The sequence below is a fragment of the Salminus brasiliensis genome, chromosome 13, assembly GCF_030463535.1.
Source record: "Salminus brasiliensis chromosome 13, fSalBra1.hap2, whole genome shotgun sequence".
Classification (NCBI taxonomy): domain Eukaryota; kingdom Metazoa; phylum Chordata; class Actinopteri; order Characiformes; family Bryconidae; genus Salminus; species Salminus brasiliensis.
The window spans coordinates 20,842,744-20,862,214 of NC_132890.1; the positions used below are offsets into that span (position 1 = coordinate 20,842,744).

The window sequence follows — 19,471 nt, forward strand, 5'->3', positions numbered from 1 at the left end:
CAAACCATAGGGAGGGAAAGGGTTCGGTACGAAGGGAGCTTCAAACTGCATAGGGTGTAGAGAGTAGTCTTGGGGGTTTAAACAGTAGCCATCAGTCAATTCGATTTTTTTAAATTATTTATTTTATTTTTTGTAAACCATATCTGACTTAAACTAGGCTTTTAACACCACTGAGACCTCAGGCATTGACATGCGTCCTGGGTGATTCGATTATAAGAGACCAGCACAAAGTACAGGTGTGAACGGGGTACAGTGTGTCTCTCCTTGTAATCTGATCACTCAAACCACACATGTCTGAATGCATCCCAGTTGGAAAATATGTAATAAATGTGAGACTACCATCATTACAAGTTAGCTGACCACGCTACAATAACACTGAACTAATGAATATAGGCGATACTTGTCACCTGGTGCTCAAGCGAAACAAAGTCTCTCACCTCGATTAATGAATTATTCATGTGCGCCGTGCCTCTCCTCCAGCAGAAATGATGTGAATAATCCAATTACAAGCAGTCATAGAACACGCTATTTAAATGCCAGGTGTGAATGGCTATGTGCTTTGGCAATCATATGTGATCGGATCACCCGAGACGCATGAGAATGCCCGGTGTAAGTCCATCACTCAGCCCAGTACAGTGAATATCAGAACACTGCAGAAAGTGATTAATCCATATTTTTTTTACCATGGCAGCACATTGAGTGACGTCAGAAGCGACATCACTTTTGTGTGTAATTTTTTTCCCCTCTTCTTTGCTGACCTGAAAATTGTCTTATCCATAAGTCAAACAGTGATCTGTTCTAAATAGTGAGTTTTGTATTACAAGGAGGCCCTTAAATGTGACATTGTATGTTGACATTGTATAAAATCAATCGAGTGTAAAAGTTGTGCTATTCTATTATAATTATATCATGGTCTTAAAATGATAGCAATATCATTTATCATAATTGTTTCTGGGACAATGTATAATAAAAATTATAAGCTAAGTGGCTAGTGCATTTGATCAGAGTCCACGTATTAGCTTGTGGCTAGCAGGTTAGTTCATGTTCAACATATTCGCTTATAGCTGGTGCGTTAGCCTGCTGCTCGTGCTTTAGATCAGGGTTCCCATATTAGCTTGTGGTTTGTGAGTTAGTATGGAGCCAGCGTATTAGCTTGTGGATGGTGAGTTAGTTACAGGGCGAACATATCAGGTTGTGGATACTGCATTAGATCAGGGTCACCATATTCGCTTTGTGGCTAATGCTTAGCTCAGGGTCAACTCAGCTCAACTTGTGGCTATGCTATAGGTAAGTGAATATGGTACCATTTGTTAACTTAGGATGCCTTTCTGGTCATATTTGTGAATGGTTACACCCCTAATAGTGACCCTGGTGTTAACAGAGGCCTGACTGTGGTGATGAAGGAATGTGCACGGCTATCACTGAACAAACAACCAAACACGACTTCAGGATTTACAGAAACGCGCCTGTCCTTCTGTACCCCCTCCCCCCTCTGCTGAGGTGGTGAATAACTGTGTGTGAATTGCGGCTTTGATAGGTGTGTGTGTGAGTGAGTGTAAATTTGTTAGTGTTTTCCTTGCCCCCCCTTAAAATCCTCCCCACCCCTTCCCTCACTTTTTCACCCCTCGATTGTTTCCTGCTCCTGTGCTCTCTGCTTGTCCACTTTCTTGCTGCCCCTGCCCCTGGTCTAAATATTTTTGACCCCTCGTACCTTCCTGTGGCACAAAACTGATTGAGGATGACTGGTTCTTTCCTGGCTGCTCCGATCCAGCACTAGCCAATCGGCAGCAGGAGTTGGAGGAGGAGGAGGAGCTTGTCCAGGCCAGAGGGCTCCGCCCACAGAAAGGCAAGAAGCCAGGAGACTCCGCCCCCCGCAGCCTGCAGGTACGAGCCGGGTGGCACTATAACTTTTAGAACGACTGGTCTTTATGTTGACATTTACTGGAAGGTAGAATCCGGTGCAGCACATTAGCTGCAGATGCTTAGAAAACCGTTACAGAGGATTTTGGAAAAAGCCTGTCTTACTTAAGCCTGACTTATTTAAACCTCAGACATTTAGTTTGGTTTGCTCGACTGGTAAAGTGAGTTTTATTACCATGGTGAGTTTTCTGAGGCCTACAGAAAGAAGGTTGCAGATGCAGGTGAGTCTGGGAGGGAATTAAAACGATTTTGGAAACTTAAGAAATCAGCCGTTCCACTGTCCACAATGTAAATTACAAGTGCAACAACTGCCAACATGGCCAGGTCAGGTTCAGTCCAGCAGCAGACCATGACATTCATAAAGAAGTCTCCAACAATCCTAAAATGTTGTCGCAGGATCTACAAGTAGCTCCCGCCACAGCATCTACCATCAGAAAGAGACCACACACATTATATTTTTTCTGAAGCAAGGGTTTCCTCACATGGACATTATCAGAGCAAGACTACAGTTTTCCTGAGAACAGCTAGACCAGGGTATCTGGAACAATGTGCTTTAGAGAAAGTTGAACTATATGGACACAGTAAAAGAGGGCATATTTGACGTAAACTAGACACAGCGTTTGAGCACTAGAACTGTAAAGCATGGAGGTGGAAATGTCATGGTTTGGGGCTGCTTTTCTGCAGTAATAGAATCCAAAATAGAATCCATTAGGAATTCTTGATTTGTATGAGAGGGCGCTTGAAGAAAATATGAGACCATCTGTCTGAAAAAAAAAAAGCTGAAATGTCACACAGCTGAAAAAATTCTGCATGGGGTAGTGGGGAAAAAACCCTTCTCTCAGGGTGTTTTTATGCCTTACATAAAATTAGGTTTGTAGTGATATTCTTAAATACATTTCTTCAGTTTTATTGGTTTATTTATATCATCTCCATTTATTAATATTGTTTAAATGAAGATCCAATGTCCACAAGTTTAAATATTAAAAAAAGATTAATGGGTGTCCTAATTTTTTCACAGTGTGTGTCTTTATTGCTTTTACTCTGTTTGCATTGTGTGGTCTGCTCTTTTTCCTCAGGAGGACTTCGAGTTTGACCAAAGGTCATCTTTCCCGGATCATCGAAGCCACTCCGGTAGCACCACTCCCATGGAAGGAGAGAATATGGGAGGTTGGTGGCCCGAGTACAGTGCCAGTGCCCCAGACACAGGTGTGAAACCCACTAGACAGTTGAGACTGGCATGCACACTGTTCATGTCCCATATTTTTACTGTATTTGATATCACCTTCAGTTTGAATTCAGTTTGGATTTTAATTTATCGTTTGGCATTCCGTTTGGTTTAACGCCTCACTCAGCCTCATTTAAAAACGAAGGTGTTTTGTTGTTGTTGTTTTTTTGTTTTTTTAATCTAACCCGTCAACCCAGTGTGACCCATCACTTTTGGTTGACCTGTATTTTGTAGTTTGCTTTTTTTCGTAGAGCTCAGCCTGTTCGGAGCATGTGCGTGCTGGATGAACTGCCTAGTCTTGGTTCAGTAGGCTGTAGTCCATGTTGAATGCATTGAAGTGTTTTGTGAGTGTGTGATAATGTAGGTGTGCGGTGCCTTCACCTGTGGTAAGTGTTTGGGTTCTGTTTTTCAGCCACCATTGATGACTTTCTTTATTAGTTTATGTTTGGTTTAAAAAAAAAAGAATGTAATTGAATTGAAAGCTAAAGGGTTTTTGTAGATTATTTGAAAATTAATTGGGGGTGTCCTGATTCAGTTTTGAAGTCCACCGATCGATTCAAGTGCCTTGAAGTTGAGTATTGCACAGTTCCAATGTGATCTTTGTGTTTCTTAAAATAAAGAAACTAGGTCTAATCACTTTATTCTTTTAACAGTTTATATATTGATACATTCTAAACTGATTTAATATTGTAGGTTTTATAGTATGTTTAATATCTTATCCAGTCTAACTGACCTCTCTGATCATTACACACCTGCATCTGGAGCAATGGCAGCTTTTCCCACGTGTCCGAACACAGGAGCTATGTTGACGTTCCACTGTAGAACAGGTTTATACTGCATACTGTAAACTGCCTTGTTCTCTTCTGAGAACACTCCTTACTCCTGCAGGCTAGGAATAATAGATTGCTTTAACACCGCAACAAAGCAGCAAAAACAATGGATCGCACTTTAAATAGCTGCATACAGTATGTCTGGATCAGCATGGCCTCAATGGATCGTTGGATCAGATCAGGACATCCCTAAAATTTAAATCAACTGTATACTGTTGCAAGTGAGATTGCATGCTGTCATTAATGTATTATATGTAATATAAAAGCCCTTGATCTTGAATGTTGCATAAGAAGTGTAAATATTGTTTACATTGTGCTAATTCTGTGTATTTTTGTGCCTTGATCTGGATTAGAGTGCCTACCTACCTAACTACCACATATAAACATTAGGGTAATGAATCATTTTTAAATTCAGTTTGTTTTAATGGAATTATTTATGACCGTCTGATCTTTTAGGGGGGTTGCGATCCGTTGTTGAAGAGCTGGAGCTCGAGAGGAATCAGCTACAGGAGCAGATTTTTGGTTTGGAGGAGCGCTGTCAGGATCTGGAGGACCGGCTGCAGCTGCAGGCCCGCATTGAGTCCCTACAGGTACACACGGCTCTTGATTTATATTCATATTAAAGTGCCTGCGATGCTAGAGGACACCATCTGCCTCTGAAGCTACCATCCTTGCATTTCACACACATGCTCATTATGTCCTGTGACTGGAAGCTTTGCTAAACAGGCTGCCATAGTGCACTTGAAGAAAAATAATCAGAGTGGGTTTGAGGTGAAAAGCTCCAATCTAGAGAATCTTACTCAGAATTGTTGACAGTGGTGGTGAAGGGAACCTGACGTCTGAATCTTTAAGTAACGTTTTTTACATGTTATTACACCAGCTGGTCATGAATACTCTGTCTGAAGCCTGAGACAGTCTAAAATGTGTTTTTAAAATCATATATCATTAAAATGGTGGAGTGTTACGTGCAGGGTGTTGTGCAGCAAAAATAGTCCCCAGTGAAAACATATTTGTTTAGATTGTCCCCTATTTGATTAAATTGATTAATTAATTGATTAAATTGATTAAATCAGATCTAACAGCTGATTCGTGTCTTCTGCGACCTGCATTATGGACTATTGTGAGTTGGGACAAAAATGCATCACAGACAAAAATGTATAAAAAAAAAAAATTAAAAAGCTATTTATCTACATTTATTCCTTTATTCCTGTGTTCTACGTCTCTGAATCACGCCCAAGTCCTTCATAGTTCTGTTTGTTTTTCCACATATGGATATTCAGTAATTTGCATGTGCTCTTTCCAAGAACTATAGGATTTTGTAATGCACCCCTCTAACACAGGTGACCTTTGATGTAGATGAAGAAGGTCGTCCATTTTGGGGTTCTCAGGTGTGTGTGTGTGTGTGTGTGTGTGTGTGCGCGCGCGGGGGTGCGTGTGTGTATGTTTGTGTGTGTGTGTGTGTGTGTGTGTGTGTGTGTGTGCTTTAGAGAACATAAGGTGGCATCTAATGTTTGGCTTGTTTGGCTTTGTTGAACTCACTGTCTGGCGTCTGCTCGTGTATGGGTTTGAACTTGCTTCACTGGGTGTGTCACTAAATAAATGATTAAACTAATTTCAAAACTTTTAATGTTGTGTGTGTGTGTGTGTGTGTGTGTGTGTGTGTGTGATGTCCTTGCAGAATGAGACTGAAAGACTGCAAGCTCAGCTGGCCAGCCTGCGAACTCAGCAGAGCCGAGATGCTGAGAAGCACCAGCTCCTCGTCACAAGTTTGAATGAACAACTGAAGGGGTACACTGCTTTATTCTCACAGGGCTTTAAGCTCTCATACTTCAGGCCTATTATACTTATGATTATGTTAAACCATGAATTTTTCAGTACCCACTATATTTATTATTTGTTGTGAATTATTCAGAATGTACTGTTTATTATTCACTTTTCAGCTATTAATTATTCATTACCTACCATTATTATTATTTAGAATCTGCTGTGAATTATTCAATATCTACTATAAATTATTCAGTATCTACTGTGAATTATTCGGTATTCACTCTGAATTGTTTAGTATCTACTATGAATTCAAATATGAATTGTTACTAATTGCTAAAAATATTCAGAAATGGCTGGGAGTAGTTTAGTGACTACACTCTTTGATTATTCAGATGTTCTTTAGTAAAAGCAATGCATTTATATAAAACTATGACGAACCTTTTAAACCCTAAAACAGGTTTTGCCTGGTTAAGTGGCTCTTTCTTATGATAAAATCACATGATTCTTTAAAGAACATTTTAGGTGGGTCAAAGAACTTCTTTTCAGTACCATATGGAAGTGATTTTTTTTTTTGGTTCGCAATGAATTATCCAGGAGCTGCTATGAATGGTCCTGCATTTCATGATCTTGACTATTCCAGTAATCATTTATTTATTTAATATGTAATTTAAAGGAAGCTGCCGTTTTGTGCAGAAAAATGTCCCTTTTTGGCCTTTTTTATTTAATAAATTTCAGCAACAGATGGAGAAATAGTCTGTGAGCCATGAATAAATGTCTAGTGACTTTTAGTGCTAAAAGGCCACATTTTCCCCAATTAAGCAGGACCAAACACAGAGAGATTCTGCCTTTCTGTATTTTTCTTAACTTGGCAATTAAATACCCTTTACACAGATTAGTACTTACCAGTAAATTACTCCTAAATAAATCTGTAAATCAGGTTGAGCAGCACACAGGAGTGCCTGGAGTCTTCACTCCTGGAGAAAGAGCAGACACTGGCCAAAACTTCGGAAAAGCTAGAGCTCATCGACAATCTAAAAGATGCTCTGAGGGAGAAGGAGGAACAACATAAAGACGTTTCGGACAAACTGATCCAGACTGAACATAACGTAAGTCATACTGCAGTTGTGTAAGGAAAAACTAACATGTTCATCTTATGACTAACATTTATGGTAATTATGCGTAATAATGTTGCTCTTTTATTTTTCCTTTGTCTAGCTGACTGAAGTGACCATGAAGTGCAGCAGCTTTGAAAAACAATGCTCAGAAATGAAAGAAACTGTTGCAGAATTAACACAGAAGCTAGGTTTGCTGAAAGAGAAGGTGAGGCTTTAATTATGTATTATTTTATTGTTCAATCAGACACCTAAACTCAGGGGGAAAAGTGTTGCATTGTCTCAGGACACTCTATCTGAGTCCAGGCTTTTATCTATTTTAAAACTTCATCATATGCTTCTTTCTATTGTGATGTGCCTGTACGGTAGCTTTTATGTTATGTACCATGAAGACAGACAAAATATCAGCCACTTTCTGTTGTTCTGATACTGAATTTTAGGAGTTAAAACGCATATCCAAATGTAATTTATCCAAGTTAATCCCAGTATTCCCAGTTCCCATTCAGCACCTAGTCTATGTAAGCAATCCTTCTCTAAAGTAAATCAAGCGAGCTGCTGGTGGAGCTGAACAAACCCATGCAGTGCCTAGAGTTCACAGAGAAGATCAGCTCCCATTTCTTCTAACTGTGTAACTGTATTCTTCTAACCAACATATTTTCAATTACATTTTAAGGACAAAAAGTCAACAAAAATAAAGTTTTTGCTGTATTTATATTTTTTAGAATTTGTATATTTATACTTTTTTTTGTATTTATATGCTAGGTACACACTGGACAGATAAATAGTTTTTATATATAGATAGATATTTAAGAGTTTTGCGCAGTATATTAAGAAAAATGTGTAATACTGGTGAAAACAGACAATATTTATTTCTTCTGTTTTTATTTATTAATTTATTAAAAAAAAAAATTATTGTAAATTTGTAGATGCAGAAACAAGAAGCCACAATGGAATCTCTGCAGAGCGATTTGGATCAAACAAATGACGAGCTGGACAAACTAAACAGCACACATTTAGAAGAGCGAGCGCAACTGATTCATGATCTCCAAACATGTGAACGAGAGATCGACACCCTCAAAGAGATCGTCGCAGACCAGGACAAGGAGATTTCCGCCCTTTCTGGCAACATGGCAGAGTATGCAGATCAAATCCATGAGCTCAAGCAGGACATAAAGCAGAAGGAGGAAGAGCTTGTTCGCACTGAGAGTGCCCTGACCAAAGCCGAACAGGAGGTTCAGATCATTCGAGATTCACAGTCTTCTGACCAACAGTCGCTTAACTCAAAGATAGCTGAGCTGTTGGAGCAACTGAGGGTCATGGAGAGTGGTCTAAATGAGGCCAGGAAAGAGACAGAGTCAAAGGTGGATGAAATTAAAGACCTGACAAGGCAAGTAGAAGAGGACAAGTCCACCGTGACAAGTCTCCGCATTGACATACAGAAGCTAAACACGAATCAGCGCAACCACCTTTCTGAGTGCGAAACTCAGATTTCTTCGTTAAAGGAGCAAGTACTTGTGGCTACTCAAAAACTCCAGGAGTCTGAAGACCTTCTTTCCCAGTTGAAGGAAACCAAAAGTTCCAATGAGGAGCTTAAAGAACAGATGATGGCCAGTGATCAGAGGTACGAAAAAGAACTGAAGTCACTCAAAGAGGAGCGTAACAAGCTCCTGGCAGAGGTCACGAAATACAGCGGTGAGCTTCAGTCTCTTTCCAATCAACTTCAGGCACAGGTTGAGTGTCAAGAACAGGTCAAACAGGGGGTCCAAGAGAAGCTGGAGACCATAATGTCCTTGGAACAAAGACTACAGGATGCTGAAGGGGAGAAGCAGGTGCTAAATGCAGAACTCAGGACCAAGGAGGACTGGAAAGTAAGACTGGAAAAAGAGCTATCTCAAAAAATGGACAGTATTTCGGAGTTAGAACATCGATTGCAATCACTCTGTAGCGAACGCACAAATCTTCAGGAAGCTCTTGAGGAACGTTCTGAGGAGCTAAAGACCCAAATACAGCTTGTGCTTGACGTTCAAGAAAAGGTTGACGTCCTGCAAAGTGAAAATAGTGGCTTGCAAACACAAGTGAGAAGTCTCACTGATGAGAATCAAGGTTTTAAACAGACGATTGAGGAGTTAGCTAAAGAGAAGGAAGCACTAAACGTTCGAACATCTGAGCTTAATAGCGTCCTTGAGCAAAACAAGCATTCTCTTTCCGAAAGCCTCTTGGAGAAGACTAGTGAGTGTAATAATCTCAGAAAGCAGCTTGAAGAGAACGAAGGAACAGTCTCGCGTTTACAACACCAAATTGAGGCCTTAGACGCTCAGGTTGACCAACTACAGCATAGAATATCAGAGAAAGAGAAACTCGTAGCCGAGCAAAGTGCACAGATCGATGCTCAGCACAACCAAGTTATGCAACTCCAGGAGACTCTGACTCTACTTCAGGAGCAAGGAACCACTCTGAAATCTGGACTGATGGAGAAGGATGCACTACTGCAAGACCAGGAGTCTCAGTTCACGGTGTTGCAGAGTGAACTTGCCCAGCAAAAGGAACTTCTCTCCAAAGTTCACGGAGAGTGTGACTCACTTCGAGAAGAATGTACACAACTTGGCCAAAGCCTCCAGGAAAGAGAAGAAGCCCTCACTGGCAAGACTCATGAGTGCCAGATGCGCCTGGACGAACTCAACAAGAAGAACGAGTCTGTTGCTTCCCTCAGCAAACAGTTGGAGGAACTCTGTGAGCTTAAGGTGAGCCTGGAGGCCGAAAACGATGACGTGAAAAAGTCCTTGGAAGAGCTGATGAGCAATAACAGCAAACTTGCAGGTGAAATGGCTCAGAGACAGACTGATGTTGTTGGTCTTCATAGCCATATTCAGGCACTGACCGGACAAAACCAACAGATACGAGCGATGTATGAAAATAAGGAGAAAGAACTAGACGAGGTGAGGCAGGTAGTGTCTGAAATGGATAAAAAGGTAGCATCTACACTAGAAAAGAATGAAAACCTGGCTTCTCAAATCTCTAGCCTTACTGAGCAAAACCGTGCTCTGCAGGATGAAAAGGCTGACCTGGGTAAATCGCTGTCAGAGTTAGCAGAAGAAAAGAGTTCATTGCAGGAGAAGATATCTGGGCTTGAGATGCAGCACACAGAGAATCGTAAAATCATAGAAGGCATGCTTAAAGACAAAGAAGGGCTGTCCGTGAGGTTGGAGGAGATTAGCAGACTTAGTCAGCAGAATCAGCAGTCTTTACTTGAAAAGACTGATGAATGTGTCTCTCTCTCGAACCATCTGAAGGAGAGTGAGGACGCAGTGAAACATCTCAAGGATCAGGTTGAAAAGTCAGGTTCCCAGTTGAAAGACTGTGTGACTGAAAAAGACCAGTTGATTTCAGATCAGAGCAAACAGATCGAGGGTTATCAGGGCCAGCTTGCTCAGCTTCAGGAAACTCTTTCGTTACTTCAAGAGCAGGGAAGTGCTCTTAAATCAGGGCTTTTGGAGAAAGATGCCGTTGTTCAACAGCAGTCTAAGGAATGTGTTTCCCTTCAAGGGGAGCTTGGTCATCAGAGAGAGCTTTACACAAACCTCCGGGCTGAGAATGATACGCTAAAAGGCGAATGTTTGAGATTGCAGCAGATTTTGGAAGAGAAGATTCTCGAATGCCACAATCACACTGATGAACTTAGCAAGAGTAACGAGTCGGTTGTTTCACTTAGTAGTCAGCTGGGCACCACAAGTGAAAACGTTGTGAAACTTGAGTCAGATCTTGCAGATCTCAGAAGTTCCTTGGAAACTCATTTGGCACAAAATTCTACTCTGAAGGAGGAACTGGCTTTGAAACTGGCAGAGATGGTCGATCTTCAGGATAGCGTTAAGGCACTAAATGAGACAAATGCGAAAATGAAGGCAGAACTCCAAAACTCTGTAGCAGATGTGTCCAGAAGGCTAGAAGAGGTGACCGCTCTTCAAAGTGAGCTCTCAAACAGGGACTTGCGCATAGCATCTTTAACACAACAGCTGGCAACCGAGAGCTCCAGATCAGAAAGCTTCCAGCTTGAGTTGCAGCAAAGGGAGGAATCCTTTAGGCAGCAGGAGGCCTTCCTGAATCAGTTGCAGGTCAGATCTGTCGAGGGTGAAGATCAGATAAGCCAAAAAATGGAAGCGATTGCTGAGCTACAGAGGGAGGCTCAGAGCTTACAAAAAGCTCTGCAGGAGAAAGACTTGTTGCTGCTTAAGAAAGACCAGGAGATTGTTGTGCTCAGTGAAAAGATCTCTGCGCAATCGGAGGCGTCTGAAGCTCGCATGAACTCTGACATGGAGGTCATCTCTAAGTTGCAGGGCGAATTGCAGATGTTGCTAGAAAAGAATGACTCTCTTACTGGTTCGGTAGCTGAAAAGGATACTCTGTTGAGGCAAGAAGTGGACAAGTATCTGAGCATGAAGACTAGTGCAGAAAAGCTGGAAGACACGGTTTCTCAGCTGAATTGTGAAGTTCAGCGGCTGTCCTCAGAGATGACACAGTTCAGGACAGTGCTAAGTGAGAAGGAGCAGACCATTCTTGATGTTAGGAACACTTCCTCAGCAGAGATCACCAGCCTGAACGAAACCTTGAAAGCCAAAGACGTAGAGAATGAAAACTTAAGACAACAGTTGACGGACCTCAAAGAATCGGTTTCAGTTCTGAACACTAACCTCAGTGCCCGTTCCGGAGAAGTAACAAGACTCCAAGCAGCTCTGGATGAAAGTGGGAATACAGTGGTGGACAAGAATAAAGCTCTCCAGGATCTTCAGAGGAAGGCTGATGAGGCTGCTTTGTTCAAGGATCAGTTCATGGAGAGTACAGAACTGGTCTCTCGGCTGCAGTCCCAGATTCAGGGGCTTGGGGAGGAATCCGCCAGGCTTTCCACAGCAGTGGACGAAAAACAAAGTGCCTTAACGAACCTTCAGGACAAATTTGCCTCCCAAGTAGAAGAACTGCAGGAAATGAAGACTTTGCTCTCCCAAAAAAGCGAAGAAATATTAACCCTTAATCAGGTTATCAGTGAACGTGATGAGAAAATTCATGCTGCAGAAAACAGCATCACAACTCTCAAACAGGAGTCCTTGATGTTGCAGAATGAGATCCAGCAGTTGCAAATGTTGAATGCCAACATCTTAAAACAAAAGGATGATTCGTTAGCTGCCCATCAAATGAACGCTGACTCTCTGACTGTTGAAATTGAAAGGCTAAAAGCACAGCACCTTAAAGTTGCAGCTCAGGTTAATTCTCTCACTGAGAACCTTGAGCAAAGGGAATTAGCACTTCATGCTATTAACAGTCAGTATACTGCCCAGGTAAAACATACAGAACACGTAGTGTCAGAAATGCAGAAACTGAACGGGCTGAACAAGAAACTTCAAGAAGAAAATAATTTGGCCAAGCAGCAGCTAGATAAAGCCTACAGTGAAGGATGTCTAAAGGAAGAGGCGGTCAGCAGATTGGTTCTGGAAAAAGAGGAGCTGATTAAGAACTACCAGACTCGCAAGAAGCAGGAACAGCTCCAGTCCAGTAGCATGAATGAAGTGGTGGAGAAAATGAAGGCAGAGACGGAGCAGCTCCAGGTCCAGGTTAGTGCCAAAGATGAAATAATCACTGGATTGAAATCCGAAGTTCAAAGAATTGAGCAAACTCTTCAGGAGTCTGAAAAAGAGTGGCTGTCAGTTCTCGATAGGGAAACGCAGGCTAAAGATGCCCTTGCAGAGCAGCTCCAAGGAATTGAGAATGAACTGATGACTAAAAACAGTAAAGTGCATGCCCTGAAAGAGGACTTAGACCAATTGAATGAAAAACTGGCAGAAGCTACACTGGCCATTAAACAAGGCTCAGAGAAGCTTAAGGAGAATGAATTAGATGCTTTAGCCAGTAGAAGCAAATTAGAGGAGATTTTAGCCACTGTTCAGGCCAAGGAAAATGAGAATTTTGAACTGAGACAGGCCCTGTATGATATGGAAATAGAGTTTAAGAAAATGGAAGAGAGTGAGCAGTGTACTCAGAAAGATATCTCGCTTTTGTCGCAGTCCATGTCCGATAAAGTAGTGTCTTTTGAAGAAGAGAGGCTATCTCTCCAAACTACTATCCAACAGTTGCTAGATGACAGTCAATCTGAGCTACTTTCACTTAGAAATGAATTGGATCAGCTACGCAAGGAGCTAGAGCAAAAGCAAGATGAATTCCTAGAAAGTGAAAGGAAAAATAAAGAGAAGGGTGACAAGATTATACTGTTGACTGAAAGTATTAACAGTGTCCAAGAAAAGCTATCAGCAGAATCAGAAAAGCTCAGAGAGACCGGTTTAAAACACAGCACAATACTTTCTGAACTTCAAAAGAGAGATGAGCAAATCAACTCTATGACTATTCAGATCAGTCAGCAGAAAGATTTACTGACTGGACTCAGCCAGCAGTTGAAGGAGAGGGATGCCTCCATAACGCAGGTGGTCACATCGGCCTCAAACGAGAGGATTAAACATGAGGAGCAAAAAAATGATCTACTTTTGCAGCTGGAGGAGACCAAAGGACGCTTGTCTCTTTGTCAAAGTCAAATGGAAAACGTGGAAGCGGAAAAGAAGGCTTTGGCCAAGGACATGGATGAGCTTAGATCTGATATCAGTAGATTAACGAAAGAAAAAGAAGCCATGAAGAAAAAGCTTCAAGCTGCACTGGTCATCAGGAAAGAACTGCTCAAGAAATTAGAGGAACATGAGAACCAAACTGTGCAGAATGCAAGAAATGGACTAGAGGTTTCGGCCATGCAGGAGAAATTGGAAGAATTAATGGAACAAAGGAACTCGGCCGTCGCGGACCTTACTCAGCAACTCGAACAGAAAGACAGTGAAATAGGTGCTCTAACTCTGCTCATGGCAGAAAAAGAGCAGATCATTAGACAAATGGAAGAAGATGCACATTGTTTACGGACCAGATTAAATGAACAGGAGTCAGGTTTGACTGCCACACTCCTGAAACTGGATGAACAGAAGGACTTGGTTGATCGCCTTCAGATCACGATCCATGAAAAAGAAGGTGCTTTCGAACAAGAGAAGCAGGAACTGACGTTTCAACTGGACCGCCTTAAAGAAGACCTCGTGATGGCAGGTGAAAGCGCAAGAAAAGAGTTGTCAGATTGTATTGATGAACTCGAAAACGAGTTGGCCAAGGTGAAACAGGAGAAAGAAGTTCTTCAAAAGAAAGCTCACGCTGCGCTGTTGGCACGCAAAGAAACGCTAAAGAAAGCTCAAGAAAGTGAGAAAAAGTACAGGGAAGAGCTTTGTGAAATCCAGGGCAAATACGAAACTCTTCAGGTACAGCATAACCAGCAAACAAATGAGCTGCATTCTGTCCAGGTGAGCTATGATCTCAAGGTTCAAGAGCTAGAGAACTTCCTTCAGAACTCCAGATCTGTGCAAGAACAGGTAGAGGCCTTCAAGAGAAGTACAGAAGACCATGAGAGAATTGTGCAAGAGTTAAGAGAGTCCCTAACTGTGCAAGAAACGCAGTCTGTGCAATTGTCCTCCTCGCGTCTTGAAGAGTTGGACTGTCTTAAACTGCAGTTGGAAAAGATGACAGCTGAAGTGTCCCAGAAAGAGCAACTGTTGACTGAAGCGCAAGGCCAAGCCAAAGAAATTGCTCAATTGAGGTCAGAACTTGATGCTGCAGTTGAACAGATCAGTGAGAGGAATGAAGAAATTGCGAGGCAAAAGGCTTGCGTTCAGCAGGCTGAAAAGCAGCTTGAGCAGCTGCAGGAAGAAACGGCAAGGCTACAATCTGAGCATCAGAGCCAAATGAATGCGCTTAATGAAGAGCTAACATCCAGTTTGAAGGCTGCTGAAAATGCTGAACACGCAACTGCGATGCAAAACGAAATTGAGCGACTTGTCGAAGAAAGGAACCTTGGGAAAATGGAATTGGATTCTGCGTTGCAAGAAGTAACCCAGAAAGCAGATGAACTTCTTTCCCTGAGAAACACACTAACTGTAATGCAGCAGAAGGTTTCTGAGGAACATCAACATGACGTTAAGCACTTGAAAGAGCAAATGGAAACTCTACAGAAGGAAAAAGAGAACTGCCTTGTGGATTTTGAGAAATCCCAACATGATGTGAAACATCTTGAGTCGCAGCTAAAGCAGCTTGAAGCACAAAACGCCGAGTTGGTAGAATCGGCAGCCAAGAGATTCTCACCAGACCCTGAATCGCCTGTACAGTACACTGAATCTGATTTCTCTAAAGTGGCCTTTGGCCGACAAGAGACGGGTCTGAACGAGGGCGATAATGATAGGCTGTTGGAGTTTCAGGCCCTACTCGCAGAGAAAGAGGAGCTAATATCTGCTCTAGAGCAACAGCTACAGAGGCAAGTTCACCTCCACGAGGTTGAGATGGAGAAAATGAGGGTTGAAGTCTGTGAGCTTCAGCATAAACCAGCAGAAACTGCAGGAAACAAGTCAGTCGAGCAACTAACAAAGAAGCTTCAGGCAGCCTTAATTTCTCGAAAAGAACTAATAAAGGAGAATCTCTCCATAAAGGAAGAAGTGCAGGAACTGTCAGTGCAGAGTGAGAAGACTCAAGCCGAGATGTTATCTCTTGAAAGACTTGTTTCTGAGTTGAAACGACAGAAGGCGGATCTAGAGAGTCGTGTTTCTGGCCTGAGTTCTGAAAGGCAGAACCTTTCTGGAGATGTGGATCGAATTCTGAGTGATAATCACAACCTGTCAGCAGCCTGCGAAAGCCTTAAACTCACTATAGAGAACATAACCCAACAGAAGCAAGCCTTTTCATGCCAGCTTGAGTCCCTGAAAGACTCCCAGACGGAAGAGCTATCGGAATGGAAATCCAAGCATGCAGATTTGAAACAGGAGTACGAGTCTCTTTTACAAGCGTATGAAAATGTTAGCAGCGAGATGGATAAGATGAGGCAGCTTCTTGAAGGGGCAAAGAGAGAAAGACAGGAAGTTCTTTTAAAGGCTCATAAATATGAATCTGAACGGGACAGTTTTGGAAAGCAAGTTGCCGAACTTGAGGATGAGAACGAGAAAATCAAGGAGAAAATGAGAAAGTTTGCCAAGTTGAAGCAACAAAAAATCGAAGAGCTTGAAGAGGAAAATGAGATGCTCAGACAGGACCTGGGCACATTTGAAGGCCAACAGAAGGGCTCTGTAGATGAACTGACTCTGAGAAACAGTCAGCTGGAAAGTGAAATAAGGTCTCTGCAGGAATTATCTGAGAAGCTCAGAGGGAAGATGTGTGAACTTCAGCAGGATAATCAGAACCTGGCAGAGGAACTGAAAGAAACGAGCTTGTCCCTTGAAAAGTGGCACCTGGAATCCAAAGCAACTGAAAGTAATCTGCAGCTCCAACTCAACGAGGCTCTGAATTTGAACAATACCTTCACTGCCCAGATCGAGGCTCAAAAAGCAGACATTGCTGCACAAATTGAAATGGTTGAGTCGGTACAAAAGGAGAAGTCGATTCTGTCAGAGAAATTTCAACAGGCAGGTAAAGACCATGAAGATGAACTTGCCGCGAGGGACACTACTATAGCAGAACTTCGAAATGTGATCGAAGGAAACAGACAAGAAACCATTAGCCTTAATGAAAAGGTTCGTATTTTGGAAGATGACAAATGTCTGTTGCAAGAGGAACTGGAGAACGTCCAGGAAACCTCTGATAAAGTGAAAAATGAAAATGAGTATTTGGAGACGTTGCTTCTAAAAAATTCTGAAAGAATTGACGAATTGACCGAGGCAGTGAACGCCTTGCAAGCACAAAACATGCAACTCTCCGCTCAACTGATTGCAGTCAAGGAGGCGAAGGCGAAGGCTTGCAGTGAAAAGGAGGAACAGAACCTGAAACTCGTGAAAGAATTTGAGGACAAACTCAAAGCATTGCAAAGAGGCACTGAAGGCTCCAAAAATATGAAGAAGGAGCTTCAAGAACTGTTGAAAGAGAAGCATCAAGAGATCAACCAGCTGCAGCATAACTGTATCAAATACCAGGAGCTAATATTGAACCTAGAAAGATCTTTAAAGCATTCTCAGACTGAGCACCAGCAGATGGAGAAGGAGCTAGGAGCAATGAGCGAGAAGGTCATGGATTTGCAGAAGGAAAAAGGCAGTCTTGAAATGGAACTGAAAACGCTCAAAAACGTCCTCAATGAGACCACAAAGGAATTGTCCAAAGTAACATCTGAAAAAGACCGGCTTCTCCAAGAGTTGGCCAAAAGTCAACAACAGTCTGAGATGGAGTCTGTGGAGAAGGAAAAATCCTTGGAAAAACTAGCGAAACACCAGCAAGCTCTTCTCACGGAACAGCGAGTTGAACTGCAGAAACAGATCAGCGACTTAAAAGAACAGAATGAGAGGGACGCTAAAGTGACGTCGTCGTTACAGAAGCAAGTGGAATCCAAAGCTTTACAGATCAAAACTCTGCAAAGAGAAGCTGAAACAAATCTGGCCAAACTAGCCGTGCTCAGTGTAGATGCAGGCAAGGGCGATGCTGCAAAGCAGTGGGACAGTGTGGTTCAGAAAGTCTTACAGGATAAAGATAACCAGCTCCTTGAGCAAGGCTTCGTCATCACACGGCTGTTGGAGGACAACAGGGGTAAAGGGCGAGCTCTAAATGATTTGCAGATTACCAGCAAGAAATTAGAGAGGACATTGAATGAGTATTCAGTAGCATCCGCAGCACATCAGAGGCAGCTTTTCGTGATGGGCGCAAGCAATACTGAACTTAACCAAACCGTTGAGATACTTACTAAACAGTCGGCAGAACAGAAGGCCTTGATTGAGAGGCTAGAAAGCGATAAAAGTACTCTACTCAAACAGGTTGATGACGAAACCTGTTCAGTCGCCCAGCTACAGTCAAGTCTTGAGCATTCAGAAAACATGTTAGCAGACACACAGTCTCAGCTCCTATTAGTCCAGTCTCAATCCAGTAAGCTTCAGGTCGACCTAGAGAAACAAGAGGCCATTTCATGGCACTTGAAATCTCTCCTTCAAAGCAAAGACAAAGAGATATCCTCCTTGTTGTCCTCTAAAGATGGGCAGCTTTCTGGATATCTGGAGCAGCTTCAGGCTAATCACCGGGCTCAGGTAGCCGGGTATGAGGACAGGTTAACCGAACTCTATGGTAAGCGAGAAAGTGCAGAGAAAGCTTTGAGGTCATTGGAAAGCAAAGTTCGAAATCTCCAAGCCAGGCTCGACAGATCCGCCCAGGAGAAGGAACAAATGATGGCAAATGTGAATTCCTTAAGGAGTTCCATTGTGTCCCTGCAAACTGAGAAGGAGCGTTTGGTGTCAGAAATCAACCAAAACAAGGCGAGGGTCAGAGGCGGCTCGGCTGAAGGAAGCCTGGGTGCAACCAAGGGTCTGAAAGAAGAGATCAAGACCCTGCTTCATCAAATGGATGATGTAAATTCAGAGAATGCCATGCTCAAAGCACAGCTCATCAGGTACAGGGAGGATTTAAACCAGGTGTTATCCCTCAAGGACAACCAACTGAAGGATCTTCTCAAAAAGCAACAAGATTCCATAAAAAACCTTGAAAACCAGAAAAGATCTGCCGAAACACAGCATCGCAATGCCCTTGTGGAGCTGCAGAATGGAGCGGAGGAAATCAAAGCCTTGAAGGATGAAAATTCTAAACTACAGACTCAGGTCCAGGAACTGGAGGACAGTTTATTGGCCTTACATAAAGAGCGTCTGGAGACGAACGAGAGCAAAGTGATTGCTGACTTGCAGCAGGCTGTGGCAGACAAAGCTGCTGAATGTAATGAACTTCAGCAAAAACTGTTTGCCCAGAAGATGGCTACAGATGACCTGAATAAGAGCCTAAAGGAAACCGTGAAGGAATCAGAGAGGAAATTAGCAGAGGCTGAAGAAAAATACAACAAAGAACTAGATGCTGTTGAACGAGAGATGGATCTCATGAGAACTGAGAGAGAAACTGCAGAGCAAAGAGTTGCCGATTTGGCCAGAGACTTGATGCAGACTGAACAGCGTTTGTCCGAGGAGTCGAGCCTTACCAAGAACCTGAAATCGCAAAATGAGTCTCTCGGAAAAGCCATGGCAGCTTTGCAAAATGATCGGGACCAGCTGATTGACGATTTCAAGGTTTTACGCAGCAGGTATGATGAGGAACTCAGGGAAACGACAGCATCAATGAATAGATTTGAGAGGCAGCTTAACGATGCCACTTCAGAACTGTCGGCTGTCGCCACAGAGAAGCATGTCTTGGTCCAAAAGCTTGTGGCTCTCGAAAGCGCCAATCCACACCCTCAGTTATCCGAGTTGGTAAGCGACCTCTCTCGAGCCGTTTCGGAAAAAGAGGCAGGACTTAAGCAGCTCTCGTTGGAGAACAACTCCTATAGCAGACAGGTAACAGCGTTCTCCAAAGCAATGGCCAGTTTGCAGACTGACCGAGACAGGCTGATGGAGGAGCTCAGAAGGACCAAGAGGGAGTTTGAGTGCAGACAACAGTCGAATCCTGATACGGTCACTTCGATCAAAGCAGAAGAGTCGAATAGCCTTAGTGTTGATGCCCTTCAGACTGAGAGGGATGGCCTGGTGAGTTCTAGGCTGTGGCTTTAAATAGTAAAC

The 19,471-nt window shown here is 42.7% G+C and overlaps 1 protein-coding gene across 3 annotated transcripts in view; it reads left to right on the plus strand.

Moving 5' to 3' along the window:
* The window catches only part of LOC140575129 (uncharacterized), a 53,491-nt gene that overhangs the window by 22,160 nt on the left and 11,860 nt on the right, over window positions 1–19,471 (plus strand). For 2 of the 3 annotated variants that reach the window (XM_072695300.1, XM_072695301.1), the window contains exons 15-21: window positions 1,772–1,884; window positions 2,997–3,126; window positions 4,432–4,565; window positions 5,654–5,763; window positions 6,680–6,848; window positions 6,958–7,062; window positions 7,781–19,438. In XM_072695300.1, the coding sequence (XP_072551401.1) occupies window positions 1,772–1,884; window positions 2,997–3,126; window positions 4,432–4,565; window positions 5,654–5,763; window positions 6,680–6,848; window positions 6,958–7,062; window positions 7,781–19,438 (12,419 nt within the window). The remainder of the gene's footprint in view (window positions 1–1,771; window positions 1,885–2,996; window positions 3,127–4,431; window positions 4,566–5,653; window positions 5,764–6,679; window positions 6,849–6,957; window positions 7,063–7,780; window positions 19,439–19,471) is intronic. The other variant, XM_072695302.1, reaches the window with a different exon arrangement.